This window comes from Vulpes lagopus, chromosome 13 (genome assembly GCF_018345385.1).
Source record: "Vulpes lagopus strain Blue_001 chromosome 13, ASM1834538v1, whole genome shotgun sequence".
Lineage (NCBI taxonomy): Eukaryota > Metazoa > Chordata > Mammalia > Carnivora > Canidae > Vulpes > Vulpes lagopus.
This window is the reverse complement of record NC_054836.1, coordinates 33026122-33041617: the sequence shown is the minus strand read 5'-3', so window position 1 is coordinate 33041617 and position 15496 is coordinate 33026122. Positions and strand designations below refer to the sequence as shown.

General features: G+C 35.4%; 1 protein-coding gene across 3 annotated transcripts in view; it reads right to left on the bottom strand.

Moving 5' to 3' along the window:
- The window catches only part of HDAC9 (histone deacetylase 9), a 927702-nt gene that overhangs the window by 37018 nt on the left and 875188 nt on the right, over positions 1-15496 (bottom strand). For all 3 annotated transcript variants that reach the window (XR_005983513.1, XM_041727864.1, XM_041727863.1), the window contains one exon: positions 9353-9437. Coding sequence is in view for 2 of the 3 variants with exons in the window: in XM_041727864.1 (XP_041583798.1) it covers positions 9353-9437 (85 nt within the window). In the remaining variant the exon portion in view is untranslated. The remainder of the gene's footprint in view (positions 1-9352; positions 9438-15496) is intronic.

The following is a 15496-nucleotide window of genomic DNA, read 5'->3' as shown; positions in this document are numbered from 1 at the left end:
TCCAGCGATGGAGAAAGTTCTCTGTAGAATATATCTAGGGTTGAGATTTAATTAGATTGGTAAAGTAGAAAGGCAAGATTTTTAAGGCAGGTTGAAAGGTAGAAGGCCAAATGAATTTAAGTGTTACTGTTTTCAAGATGGATGTAGGAGTGAAGAAAGGAAAAAAATGAATTAAAAGAAATGATAAAAATATATGATGAAATAAAGAGTCTTAGGTGTGCGGGTCGACAATTCTATGGCATATGGGTCTGATGTAACACTCTCTGGCGGAGATTGGTTTAGGATTTTTTTTCCCCAGGTCTGCTAAGACAGTAACAGATGGTCATCTGCTCTCCAGGTTCCTATTATTTCCTTTTTTATTCTTTATCTCTATCTGTGTATGTCTGAAAAACAAAACAAAACAAAAACCCTCTTTCTTTGGAGTTCCATGGAGGAGTGAAAATACACTAGTATATTTAATCCATTATTATTACCTGAAAATAGTGCCCTTCCTCCATTTTAACCCCATAAATAAGGCTTATTATTCTCTTGTTTCTCTTTTTTGCTGACTTTCTCTAGTGATTTGTGCCCTTTTGTAATTGATTTCATCCATTTATTTAAATGTTTATATATATTTTTTGAATTAATATTTTGTTGATAATATGCTTATATATATATTTTTTGAATTCAGATTTTGTTGACCTCTATCACTGTATATACTAGGGTCCAAATTAGGGATACTTTTCCCCCAGAATGAAACTGCATTTGCTTCCTTGAGAACTAGGAGTAGACCAAGATAAAAACTCTTTGAACCCATCAAATACATATCCCCAACTTAAAATTTTTTTTTTAATTTTATTTATTTATGATAGGCATACAGTGAGAGAGAGAGAGAGGCAGAGACATAGGCAGAGGGAGAAGCAGGCTCCATGCACCGGGAGCCCGACGTGGGATTCGATCCCGGGTCTCCAGGATCGCGCCCTGGGCCAAAGGCAGGCGCCAAACCGCTGCGCCACCCAGGGATCCCCATATCCCCAACTTTAGTGAAGACCTTAGGCTTTCTTGTCATTTGACCCATGGATTTCTCCCTGTTTGTGTTACTTACTCTATATTAAATTTTAGCTTATTTCTTTTTTTCTCCTATTCCCTTACATTCTAGCAAGCCTAATAATGTATTAAAATAGTCTGTTTAAATGTATACAGAACCTATTATATTTCAAGGGAGGTCTGGTCTAGTGTGTATCCTGAGATACCTGGGGATAGGAAATGTGGTGAAACTTTGTTCTTACCTGTGAAAAAAGAACAGGAAGGTCATATGCTTTAACAGAAAGAACGTGGGCTTTGATAGCACAGTCAGATCAGAATTCAAATCTTGGTTTTATTGCTTACTGGTGGAAAGACCTTCAACAAGACACCTAACACTTAACACTTGTTAAGCCTCAATTTATTAATGAACAAGATGAGGAAACTATTCATTACAGAGTTGTATAAGGACTAGACATAATATATAAAAACTTAGCAAACGATATTCTCCTGTACTTGACTTTCTAACACACCTTATCTCAGTGAATAGTATCAAATGTGTGTGTGTGAAGCTCATCCGGGTGCTAACAGCTGAGTGTACAATAACAATGCATTCTTCTTAAAGAGTGTTCAATTCCGGAAACATGCATAGTTCTATTTATTCTTGTGGTTTGATTAGTTTTGCTTTAGTAGAACTCAAGTGAAAGAAAACTCATAATTACAGATGCAGTTGGAATAAAAAAAAACCCAGACAGGTTAAAACTCTAAGCAGATAGCAAATTTTCCTTTCAGTTTTGGTACATTCTAGTATTAGTGTGCCACCAAACAATAATCGGTCTCAACATTTTAGGAGAATGGTTAATTAGAAGTTCAAAATCAACTTTCAAAGACCCCCATGTACAAGTTTGGCCTGGCTCTGATGCAAGCAAGGTTTGGTGGGGTTAATAGTGGGAAAATGTTTAATGCTGCTTTTCTTCAATGAAGGTCTGCCTGGCCCAGGGCTGCAACGTCAAGGCCTCTGTCTAAGCCAAAAAAATCTATGACAAATAGCAGCTCACACCTGACAACAGTCAAGGTTTAAACTCAACAGGGCAGGGATTTGAAATTCTGCCAATCCTTGCATTTTTCTGTGATTAGATGTATTTTGCAAGTTTACAAGGGGCTCCAAAGTAGTTTCATAGCTCCATGGCTCCTTGTAATTTGGCACTGCCCTCATAGAACTGACTAAACCTCATTTAACCAGAACTTCCCAAACTCCAAATCTTCAGTTAAATTGATTTTTTTCTAAACATGTCATTTTTTGAAGAAATGGAAAAAGTATACACAAAAACGGCAAAATGAATGAATTTGTGAGATAGAATGACATATTGGCTAAGACTATAGACTAAAGCTAGACTGCTTGATTTATGATGTTGCCTTTACCCACTTGTTAACTATATAACTTTGGGGAAGTTAATTGACCTAGCTATGCCTCAGTTTACTTGGTGTAAAATGGAAATGAAAATAGTACCTACTCCATAGGGCTGTTAAGATTAAATAAGTTAATTTATATTAATATGAATGCTTAGAACAGTGCCTGGCACACTGAAAGTACTCAGTAATTGTTACTTTATTATTTGCTAGCAGTTTACAGGGTTTGCATTGTGTGCATAATTTAATCTAATATCCCCCAATAACTTCACTGTAGTAAGAAAATTGGTATTTAGTATAATGTTGCCTTCCCTCCTAACTTCAAGCATTTAATCAGCAGAAGTTCTTATTCTTCTCCTTTTTTAGGTAAACTCTACGCCTGACATGGGGCTCAAACTCACAACTCCATGATCAAGAGTCTCATGCTCTACTGACTGAGCCAGCCAGGCACCCCAATTTTCTTCTTCAGTATAATATTTTTCATCTTTCTCTTCAAACCTTTTTTACCTGCACTGTTCCCTATCACAGGTGACAACATCATCTACTCAGTTGTCTAAATCTGAAACCTAGAAATTGTTAATCCTCCCCATGACAATTAATTAACATACCAAGTCAATTCTACTTCTGAATTAAACTGCTCACATCTGACAATAAGCCATACTAACTCTCTGGTCCCTACTGCAGACGTAGTAATCTTTCGAAATGCAGATTTGACCAAGTTCTTTCTCTGACTGAAATGGATCCCCCAAATCCTTATGAGTTAAAACTTCCTTTCCAATATTGTGGGTATCTCTTATTCTTCTCCCCTGGATCTCAATAGGATGGTGATGGAGGAGAGAGGAAAAGAGAAAGAGATAAGAAAAAAAAAAAGGTAGAAAAGCAAAATAAAATAAGGAACAAAAAGAAGAAAATGGAGTGTAGTTTAGGATTTGGGTGCGGAGTCAAGAAGCTAGTAAAGCTTTTAAGATGATTTGTGCAGTGCATGTTGCAATCTGGGGAACAACTCTAATCGTTGTGCATAGCCCCATGAGGTCAATATATTGGACAGTTCCCTCACAAGAGATGTAAACAAATTCTTTTTTTTTTTTTTTAAGATTTTATTTATTTATTCATGAGAGACACAGAGAGGCAGAGAGGCAGAGACACAGGCAGAGGGAAAAGCAGGCTCCATGCAGGGAGCCTAGTGCGGGACTTGATCCCGAGACTCCAGGATCATGTCCTGGGCCAAAGGCAGGTGCTAAACCACTGAGCCACCCAGGGATTTCCTCAGATTCCTTTCAGTTTAGAAACAATCTGGATTTTCTCCTGATTTGTCTGATGCGAATGTCTCTTCTCCTTGATAAGGGAGTAGATAAAAGGTATTAGGCTGATAAGAGGAGATGGCTGAGAATGGCATTTCCCTTAAAGGAAAACAATGGTTGTTTCTTTAGAACAAGTCTTACCTTACTTTAAGAGCTTTGTTTCATTAAATTACTATCTAGATCTCTTAAATGCCAAGAGAACTGAATAGCACTCCTTCGATTATCCACTTGGTACATCAAAAGTGTTTGTATTTTGGGACACCTGGGTGGCTCAGCAGTTGAGCAACTGTCTTTTGCTCAGGGCATGATCTCAGGTCCTGGTATTGAGACCTGCATAGGGCTTCCTGCGATGAACCTACTTCTCCCTGTATGTCTCTGCCTCTCTGTGTGTGTGTCTCATGAATGAATTTTTTAAAAAAAATCTTAAAAAAAAAAAAGTGTTTGTATTTTACCAGCTAGTTATCTCCATTGGAAATAGAGTAGAAATGAAGTCAACAAAATTAGCTTGCCTTTGGTTTGCTTGTAAAATCATTTGTTACTTCTTATTTCATTGTGGTACTTGAACCAGTGGATACTGACTACCTAAGTTAATTATCTGGTTACATGGTATATTCTCCTGGAATGAGAAAATCATATCCATCTTCATACTGGCCTCAGAAACTGGATTAATTCAGAGGATCCCAAATTCATTTCTCATTGCCCTAAATAACTCTGTGTGTGTGTGTGTGTGTGTGTGTGTTTTAATAAATAGAGATCTAGCTATCCTGACAAATTTTATATGCAGAAAACATAGATGTTGTTTGACAAAAACATAAATGACAAATACTGTCCCTTCCTTATTCTGGCCTATGTAACCATTTTGCTGTGATTGGCATGATAAGAAATTTTAAGACACCAATCCACTAAACAAGAGAAGAACCCCTAGAGTGGGGAAAAGATGAGAATGGAGGTGAAGGGGGAAAATACTAGCCAGTTTTTCTTATGATCCTGCTTCTTATTTCCCATTTTGTTGCCACAGTAGATCCAACTTAGTAAAGTAGTATGGTGATATGCCATACCATTCTTGAAATTTCTCAGAAAAATTAACTGGCTTACTTATCATCATGGCTTGTGAGTGGCAGAGAGGATTATATTGGAGTTTCTGTCATTTTTAAATCCTCCACACTAGTGTTTTTCAACTTATCAGCTACAAACCACTGGAGGATTGCAGCAAAATTTTTAAAGAATCCTCAAATCTTTGTGTACATATATATTTTTCTTGATCCGCAAATCAAAAGATACTATGATTATCACTATTATCATGCAGGAGGTCTACAAAATTGGTTGACACTTAAAAGGAGTACTCTTCTTACTAAAAATTTAAATAAATAAAAGGAAACCATGGCTCTATACTTGTGGTTTTCATATTTTGGGGTTTCACAGATCAATATCAATATCATTCATTATATGTTTTAGAGCTTAAAATTACAGTCTTCGAACTACATGAATTTAGTTTTATGGAAAACTCACTTCATGGTTCCTCCCTTCAAAATCAGTGAAAATGTTATGGGCAAGGACTGGTGTGAAAAATGGCATTTGGAAACCTTCTTTCTCACCTTGTAATGCAAAAGAAGGCATGAAGAATGCAAAAGACTCTGTAAATTGTTGCGATAGGTTTTCAGAAAGTTAACATACATATGTGGATCATTTATCCTTCTCTGGGCTGACTTACCTGGCATCTCTTGGTGATTACAGCCACCAGCTGACAATTAGTTTCATCTCTGAGAATTGCCACTTCAAAGATTAGTGATGGAAATGGTATCTCACAAGTAATTCACGTTCTTTCTAAGTTAGAAATGATTCATCATTATGGGGTATGGAAGATAGAAGAAAAGAGCTCTTGTATATTTTTTCCCATTTTTTTTAATCTCTTGTCTGCATGGGTTAACCAAGGAGTATAATTACCTTAGATAGTTAAAAACAAAAACAAAAACAAAACAAAACAAAAAACAACCTGGGCTAAGAAAAAGTGTGGCTAATACTGACAGATCAGCTGATTCATTCATTCAGTAAACTTTGGCACAATGCCTACTATGTGCCAGACACCATGCAAAGGATTCAGTGATTAAAACCAACATCAGCAAAAACAATCCCTACTATGAAAACACACAGGAAATGTACTAAATCTAGAGTAACAGTGAAGGGATACATGACTTCCCAAAAGAGATAACATCTGAGCTAAGTCTAGAAAACTTAAAGAGGGATGAAGCAAAACACTTGTCAGCAGAGTGAACTGCATGCGCAAACAAAGCTTCTTGACCATCTCTTTTGTCATCTCAAAAATGGTTGATCTTCATATACATCCACCATCTTGAGAGTCAGGAGGGTTCTTTATTACCTGTCAGGAGGAATGGTTGCCCTGCTGTGTCACCTTGTAAGGTCTTTTCTTCTCAGTTAAAGGAGTAACATAAAGAAGGACAGGACAACCAGGATGGTCGTGCTGCCAAATATTCTCATACATGTGGCCAGGCAAAGGGCCAATGCTAATCACAGCCTCCAGCACCTGCATATCCTCAGCTGGGGGGCTCAGTTCTCAAAGAAAAATTCACATAAGGCCTGTCAGCACCTTGCTGTCTGCCTCAGGACAAGGCTATCTAGGAACTTGCCTGAATGTTTCCCACATGCTACAAATCCTGCTTCTTAACATTTACATAGTTTTCTGATACTGTAGTCCCAAACTGTAGCACAAAAGAAATCCTTTACAACCTGTACTAGGAGGTAGGCTGAAATTCAAACTCTTCCCAAAGTTAAAAGGAGGCACCTGTGTGATGCTCAGAGACATATGTGAGGAGGATTTCTTAAACAAAGGCTACCTTAAAGGCAACCTGTGTAGTTGCAAAGGACACCCATGCACAGAAGAGTCCCCATGCTTGATTCAATGCTCTGTGGTCACCTTCTTGAATTATGATAATTTTTTAACATGGAAGCATTCATACATTTTCATCTTGCACTGGGATCCACAAATTATGTGGTGAGTCCTGACTACTTTCCCCACCAAAGGGGAAATAGGGAGCCCAGTCAAGCACCTGGAGTCCTATAAGAGCACTTGAAATGGAAGAGTAGGTTATAAAACAGAGAAAAATAAGAGTACAATTTTATAGTTTGTAAGGAAATCTAACATTGTTTGCTAACCTAGAAGCCCATAATTTTAATTTATCAAGCCATTATATGGTTTGTTACTCGGAAACACCCACTTTGTTTTATTGCCTTATGGACCTTATGCAGCCCCTTTCTGTTTCTGTAGTCTGGAAGAGTGGCCCTAAAGACATGCAATTAAATACCCCCAAAAGACACACAATTCACAGAACTACATAAAAATGTACCACATAGTGTCAAAGCAACAGTCTGAAACAACTTTCTTTATACTGATTTCTACTCTATGTCCCAAATGACAAGAGATCACTCTCATCTTGATTTGTCTTTCCCTTTACCTCAACTCACCATTTAGTTCTTCTCAACCACAACCTTAGTTCTCCCTGTGGTCATGTTAGTATTAGTCTTTCTTGGCAAATATCTTTTCACATCACTAATATTCTGAGTCTTATCAGGACTGGCTGCATAATTTGCAGGGTTCAGTGCAAAAATAAATGTGGGTCCTTTGTTCAAAACTTAGTAAGAATTTAAAGGCAGCAATAATAAGAGCATTAAACCATGCAGAAGGCCATTCTAAGTGTGAGGCCTATGTGACCACACAGGCTGAACACCCATGAAGCCACCTCTGATTCTCATTGACCAAAATTGGATCATGTACCCATTCCTTAACTAACCACTGTTAAGTGGGTTGACTAGCCTTAGACTATCAACAGCTTCTCTGGAGCTGGGCATAAATTCATCTTCCCCTGAGTTGCATGGCATCTGGTGGCAAGGACTCATGACTAAAACCAGGCTTCTTTTGAGTGGAAGGTACTACTTCTTTTGAGGGAAGTATTACTGCTGAGTAGCCAACAACAATGCCTACTACATCATATGTCCATGACTAAGAAAGAGGAAGTCCTCTTCAGAAGCTCCCTTTGATGCAAACCAAATTTTTGTTCGCTAGAGCCTTAAAGATCAAATCCTACCTACTTAAATCTGCCTACCCTCAATTCCCAGGCTCACATGCACTTCAAATCTCTCCCTTGCTGCTAACCCTTTCTTTCTTTTTTTTAAAATTTTTTTTCTTTCTTTTTTTTTGCTAACCCTTTCTACAGGCATCTGCAGGGATGAAAAGATGTGATTCTCGTCCTCCTGATGATTATCATCTAAGGAACCAAGATTAGCAGACCATAAAACACACAACAAAAACCTCTCAAATAATAGAAAAAAATAATAGAAAAATGCTACTAATTAAAATCCACATGTTATTGCTGAGAGTTTGTGGAAGTATTGGATTTACAAATGCTGGATACAATCCTCAGTAGTTTAGAAGGAAATGGAATTTTAAATGCAGTAAGTGGTCAGTGCTGGGTACTATGAAATGCATTTTGGAACAGAAGACTAATATTCACAATCCATAGTGGTAGAATTGTTATACAGCAAATTTTGATAGAATGAGCCTTTTTCAAGAGTCAAACAGGTTTGTTTACCTATAGTAGATTACAAAAATCACTTGAAAACATCGGTGGTAAAAGGAAGAAAGCCATGCAGTAGAAAGTCCTTACTAGGAAATTAGATCTAATATAAAAGGCAACAGTACAGTTTCTGACGATACACACAAACTATGATTTTTCACACCTATGCAAAAATTGAGATCTTTGCTTCAGTTATTCTCTTCCAAACATTCACTCTTCATCTGGCCAAAATCCTGTTCAGTCCTTAAGATCAAGTTCTGGCCCTAACATTGCCAAGAAGCCTTCCTTGAACATTCCTCACTCTAGCATCTCTCAACCCAGCTGAAAGGGAATTAAGAAAGAGGATGCTCTTTCTCCATGAGCTCAGTGCTCCTCATGGCCCTGCCCTGGAAGGATCTATTTAAGTGTCTCTCACTCACTGGACTATAACCCTTTGGTGCCAGAAACTACCTTATTCTTCTTCATAACTTCTATGCCTTGATAACTTACCAAGTTATCTTCTATCAACATGTCATAAGTATTCAAGAATATTTATTGAAAGTGATATGATCAGAATATATATAATAATAACTTTTAATAACCTGTGTACAATGGCAAAAGAATGCTCAGAATAAAAGAAAATAATATATATAAAAACTAGATATTTTTATAGTATTGATGACCTAAAGGAGGTATTAGAATATGAGAAGGCTGTCAAAGATCACTTCAAGATTCCTCTCCTTGAGATCTAGAATAACATATAATAGAGCCTTTTAATTTACTTTCAGCGGAAATGAGCAGTTACTGTAATGACAGGATTTTGTACCCAAGCTTATAAAATCTTCTCCAGTCTCGCCTTCTTCATCTGTCAGTTCCTTTATCTCAGTCTTTTTTCAGAGGTTTTGGTTCCCCAGTATTTGAATGTTTACATTTACATTCTCTGAAAATCTTTGAAATATAGACTATTTTTTGAAATATGGACTATATGTTTTTCATGTACTTTCATTTTCAGTCTAAGTTTAATTAGTTGTACCTGATTAGAAATTAAAAAAAAAAACTTTAAAGACATACTTTGAATTTCAATGATCTTCTGTAAAGAAATAACAGCATTCATATTCGGTGTTTGGTGGAGAATATCTTCGGCAAGGGGTTCCAGCTGCAAGAACAGTAGATAATAATGAGCAGAATATTATGACTTTATAGTAAGTCTGACAGAAGCCAAAGGAAACCAAAACAACCAAAAAAAAAAAAAAAAAGCTTTCTCCAAGAACTAGTTAATATTTTCATAGTAGTTATAATAGTGTAGCCAGTTTTATTTTCTGTTTTGCAGCCATGTAATTGAATTCCAAGGGGCTTTTCTATTGGTCACAAAACTAATCTGTGAAGTCCCTGAAGCAGGTGCATGTCTGTGTATTATTCATTAAAAATCTGAGTTATTTGTGTCATTTTTGTAAGTTCTTCACAAACCAAATTCCATCATGTCTGTATATGCAGCTGGGCCCTGCAAACAGAACCTCAGGGAAGTTGCAGTAGACAGAAACTGAGCAGTCTATTATCCAGACTTTTGGAGTGTTTTTACAATGAACCACCTCACACTTCTGGACACTTCACAAGACAATAGAAAGCCATGAGACACAGCTGCTCTTATTCAACGGCTATTCAATAAATGATAGAGGAAATGTTCAAAAAAGACCAAAGCTAAAATAACTGTGCATTTTTAAGGGGAAGTAACTGTGCATTTTCATTTAACTTCTACTGTATTCATAACTATGCAGATGTCCATGTGGAAGCACAGGACAAATTCCTGTCTTGCAAATCTATCATGATCTTCTGGAATTACACTGATTTTCATGGATAAGCTTAGCAAATGCTGCTTTGCAAGAAATGAGGAGGAACTTTAAATAATTTATGGAGTGTTTTGGCAGAACTAAATCTGATGATGCATCCTGGGAATACCTTGATGATGTAGCTTGGTGTACAGCAGCAGAAACTGTGGAGCCAGACCACTTGCAAACAAAATAGCTGTCTAACTGTTGTGACCCAGAAAGCAAGGAAAATAATAGTAACAAAGACATTAACAAAAATAGAGTTTTCTTAGAAAATTTAAAGTTAATAGTCTCAAATTCAAACTGATGGTCAATATGGCACGAAAAGTAACCGATGTCACTAGGCATTGTACTGAAACATAAACTCATCTATGTCTCTTTATCTGTAGAAAAAAACCTAAAAACTCAGGAATTCCAAGTTTCCACAGCATATGTGAGTGAATCTTCCCCCCAGGGTCTCTCTGAATTGATTATTCTATACTTCAATCATGGAATCTAAAACAATAGCACCTTTCTTCCAGATGCCATAGGATAACCGACTAGCTTAGGGATATTTATACATGGGTAAATTCACTAAATACAACTTTCAAGAGTGTTTTTCTTAGCTGCCAAAGAAAAATCTTTAAAACATCAAAAGGTTATTTGCAATACAGTTTAGAGAGAGAGAGAGAGAGTCAGTGAAAAGGTTCTATAGTCTCAAATTCTTAAAATTTGTTAAAATCATCTTTTAAAAAGTTGGTATTTCAGAGAGTATCTCCAAGAATATGTTATCCTAGTAACACACTCCTAACTCAGAGGAACTAGTGAATCATAGGCAAAAGGTTACTTGGAAAACTTACTCAAGATTAGGATTGAGTTACCTTGCTTATAAATACTCTTTCCTTTCACTTCGGTCTCAGAGATTAGAGAAAAATTTTAATAGAAATCAGGTAGATTTTACTAATAAAATGTGTTGAAACATCACTCAATATTCAAGTACCTAAGAACAAAAGAATGAGGTGATTTCAGCATATTTAGCTCTTCAAAAGCTTTCCTGGGACATTAGAGTAAAAATGCTAAGAAATTGAAAGGTGCTGGCTACTGGAAAGAAAATTACAGGCAGATCATTAATGTAAAAACCTCACTTCTGGAACTCTCTTGGATTGAGGTTTGTGGGCTATTTTTAAGACCTGGGTTATATAGAATGTAAATATGATTCAGGGTATTGAGGATAAAAATACAAACAAACCCTTAACCTCCAGTTTGGAATTGTCAGTTAGAGATGATAAAGTTGTATCTAGATATAAAAGCAACCTAGAGAATTAAAGCAATTACACTGATAATTTAAGCTTCCCAAACCATTTCCCTGCATGTTTTAGGCGAACACCATTTAGAGGATTTAAACTTCAATAAATTGCCCCAATTTGCTTCATTTTGAGGGCATACACACAGACAGAGATGAATTCAGAAAGTCCTCAATGTAGGTTCTTTATTTTTTTCTTGGGTAGCTTTGCAAGAAGGTAATAGGTAATACTCTGAATTGGCAAGAAGGCAAATGGCCTTTAGAGTCTTGTTTTCATAAAATTAAAATCTTGTATAGAGGGATCACAGAATTGAGTTGTCTTTTCTAGAGTGTCTGTTGATTTAATCACTCACAATTAAAAGCCCTAAAAACATTTGAGTGAAGCAGCTATTTAAGAAATATTTATAAGTATTGGTCATTATTAGTAATCTAATAACTAACTGTAATGAAATAATATTAAATGAATAGTCCTTTTCTTACATTTGGGGCAAAAACTAAGAATATGCAGTAAAGCTGTTATATATTTAGTTCAGCTGATAAGATGTATTGAGGCTAATCAATGTTAGTTATTCAAAGATAAAGACGTAATTTATGCAAATCAGAGTACTTTTGTATATAAAGTTTATGTGAAGATAAAGCAGATGCAGACATAGGAAATATCACACACCCATCATGCTACCATTGCTGAGCAATTCCATCAGGTAATAATAATTATTACAGAGCAAAAAGATACACTAGATAATTTTAATACAACCTCTTGACACATTAAGTCCTCATCCAGCCTTATTAGATCTAAAACGTAAATGCAATCATTACTTATAGAACTCCTTTTTACATATTTTCTGACTCAGTGACAGGGAAATTTATTTTTCTATATATTTTACACAAAGTGGCAATACCATATTGATGTAATTCAGATGTTTGCTAAGTTTCACATATCATAATTTCTAAGCATACAGCTGTTTTAAAACACCATAAAAATTGTGGCCATTATCATGTTGCAAATAAGTAATTTTCAGATTCTTTAAAATCAGATCATTTAAATAATCAAAAGTCATTGTCGGCTAAATGCATTTATAGAAATAGGCAAGTGTATCCTTGGAGAAGCTCTTGAGTAAGAGTTGTAAAACTTACTCTGTACTCATGAGACATGAAAGTCAACTTTATTATTTTCATATTCAGAACAGAACAGAAAAAAAGCTAGAGATTTTGCAAATAGGTACTGAGGGTAAATGTATACATTAACCAAGCAAAGGATCTACTGGCTATTCTCGTTAGCTTTTATGTTTCCCAAATATACCAAGTATTTTCACACTTTTATGCCTTTATTTATTCTGTATCTTCTAAATCTGATTTTTCTCTATCCTTATTTGAATTGGTGAAACCTTTCTAAATCATCCAAGACCAACACGAACATTGCCTGCTCTGTGAAATCTTTTCTAAAATTCTTTGATAGAGCAAATTGCTTCCACCTTTGTGCTTCCTTTCCATACAAATATTCTTTTTTACTCTACACATTACTGTAGTAAGCCATGTCTATAACTTTCTACTTTGTTTTGAGACATTTAAAGGCAAAGACAGAGCCTGGTATATGGTGAGCATTTAAAAAACTGTTGAGTGAATGAAGGAAAGATTAATTGAAAGAAGCATGAAGAGGTTGCCTTTATTCTGGACTTCAGAGCTAAAGTGGAACAGGGTTTTCTCTTGGTTGCCTGCTACAGTCAGGGCATAGTTTAGGGTTAAAGACTAGGAAGAACAACAGTGATGATTCATTTTTAAATCAATATAATTGATTGTGATTGAAATTTTAAATGATCTGAACTTTAATTGATTTTTAAATTGATCACTTTAAACTTAGTTATTAATTCCAGTAATATGTATTTATATATATGTATGTATGAATAATTTTGTATAGATTTTCTACACACACAATTATATCATCTGTGAAAAATGAGAGATTTATTTCTCTCCAAACTTTTTAAATTTTTTCTTACCCTATTGCACAGTCTAGTACCACCATTAATGTTAAAATGAAGCAGTAAAAGTGAGCGTCTTTGTCTTGTTTTTGATTTCAAAGAAAAATTCCTATATTTCACACTTAGATCTGATGCATACTGTAGGATGTTTATAGATACCCTTTATCAAGCTAATAAATTTACCTTTTATTCCCAGTTTGCCAAAAGTAGTTAACATAATTGGGTGTTTAATTTATCCACTGGTTTTTAAGCATCTATTAAAATGGTCATATTTCTTCGTTATTCTCTTAATGTAGCAATTATAATTACTTATTTTGGAATTTTAAAAAGATTTTATTTATTCATTTGAGAGAGAGAGATAATGGGGAACATACAGATTAGCGGGGAGAGGCAGAGTAAGAGGGAAAAGCCGACCCCCTCACTGAACAGGGAGCCCAACAAGGGCTTGCTCCCAGGACCTGGAGATCATGACATGAGTGGAAGAAAGATGTTTAACCATCTGAGCCATCCAGGCACAGTCTTATTTTGGAATGTTAATATATTATGTTCCTGGGTTAAATACTATTTTGTTATAGGTTTTTAAGATTTTGATGAATGGCTAATATTTTGTTTTGTGTTTTAACTGCTATGCTTATGAGTATGATTTTCCTATAATATTCCTTTCTTATAATGTTCTTTTAAGTTTGAGGTACCATATACTCAAAAAATCATCTATGAAGAGTTCTTTCCACTACCTCCCTCCTTCTACTCTAAAACAGTATAAATTATAGAAATCACTGATGAAGCTATATGGGTCTAGTATTTTCTCTTGGTAAATTTGGCATTCAAGATTCAATTTTGTTAATTATAGTGGAATTAAAATTTTCCATTTAAAAAAATTTTTTTTAATTTTTATTTATTTATGATAGTCACAGAGAGATAGAGAGAGAGGCAGAGACACAGGCAGAGGGATAAGCAGGCTCCATGCACCAGGAGCCCAAAGTGAGATTCGATCCCAGGTCTCCAGGATCGCGCCCTGGGCCAAAGGCAGGCGCCAAACCGATGCGCCACCCAGGGATCCCTCATTTTTTTTAAATTTAAATTCAATTAGCTAACATATATGACATCATTAGTTTTAGATGTAGTGTTCAATAATTCACCAGTTGCATGTAACACCCAATGTTCTCCACATGCCCTCCTTAATGTCTATCAATTACCCCATCTGCCCTCCTACCTCTCCTCCAGCAACACTCAGTTTGTTTCCTATAATTAAGAGTCTTCCATGGTTTTTCTTCATCTCTGATGACTTCCCAATCAGTTTTCCCTTCTCAAATTTTCTTTCTTCCTGATTCTGTTTCCGTAAGGTTGTATTTTTTTTAAAGATTTTATTTATTTATTCATGAGAGACACAGAGAGAGAGAGAGGCAGAGACATAGGAAGAGGGAGAAGCAGCTTCCCACAAGGAGCCCGATGTGGGACTCCATCCTGGACCCTGGTATCATGCCCTAAGACAAAAACTAATACTCAACAGCTGAGCCACCCAGGCGTCCCAAGGTTGTATTTTTATAAGAAATTTTCCATTTCAGATAAAATTTCAAATTATTTTAACATAAACATTTTTAATATTCTCTTGTAATCCATACACTAAAATTTGTGGTAAAGTTCCCCTTTTCATTTTGAGTACTAGTAATGCATAACCTTTCTTAGTCAGTCTTGCTAAGCTTCTGTCAGTTTTGTTAATTATTTCAAAGCACTAAACTTGACTTTTAAAAATCGTATGTTTGTTTTTTATTTCATTATTTCTTCTCTCTATATTTATTTTGCTTACTTCATGTTTAATTTATTGCTTTGATTTTTTGACTTCTTCAGTTGTATGCTTCTATCTCTAATTTTAAACTTCATTCTAATATACATTTAAGAGCTTTCTATTTTCCCCAATTCACTTTTATATACATAACACAAATTTTAATGTCTCAGATTTTCACAATCATTCAACTCAAAATATTTTTGAATTTTTATTGTTATTTATTTGGTTCATGAGATACTGTATTTTGAAATTTACAAATAAATGAGACTTTCTAAGTTTTGAATTTCAAATTATATAACTGTTTTTACTTTTGTTTTTATACTTCATTTTATTTTACATCATTGG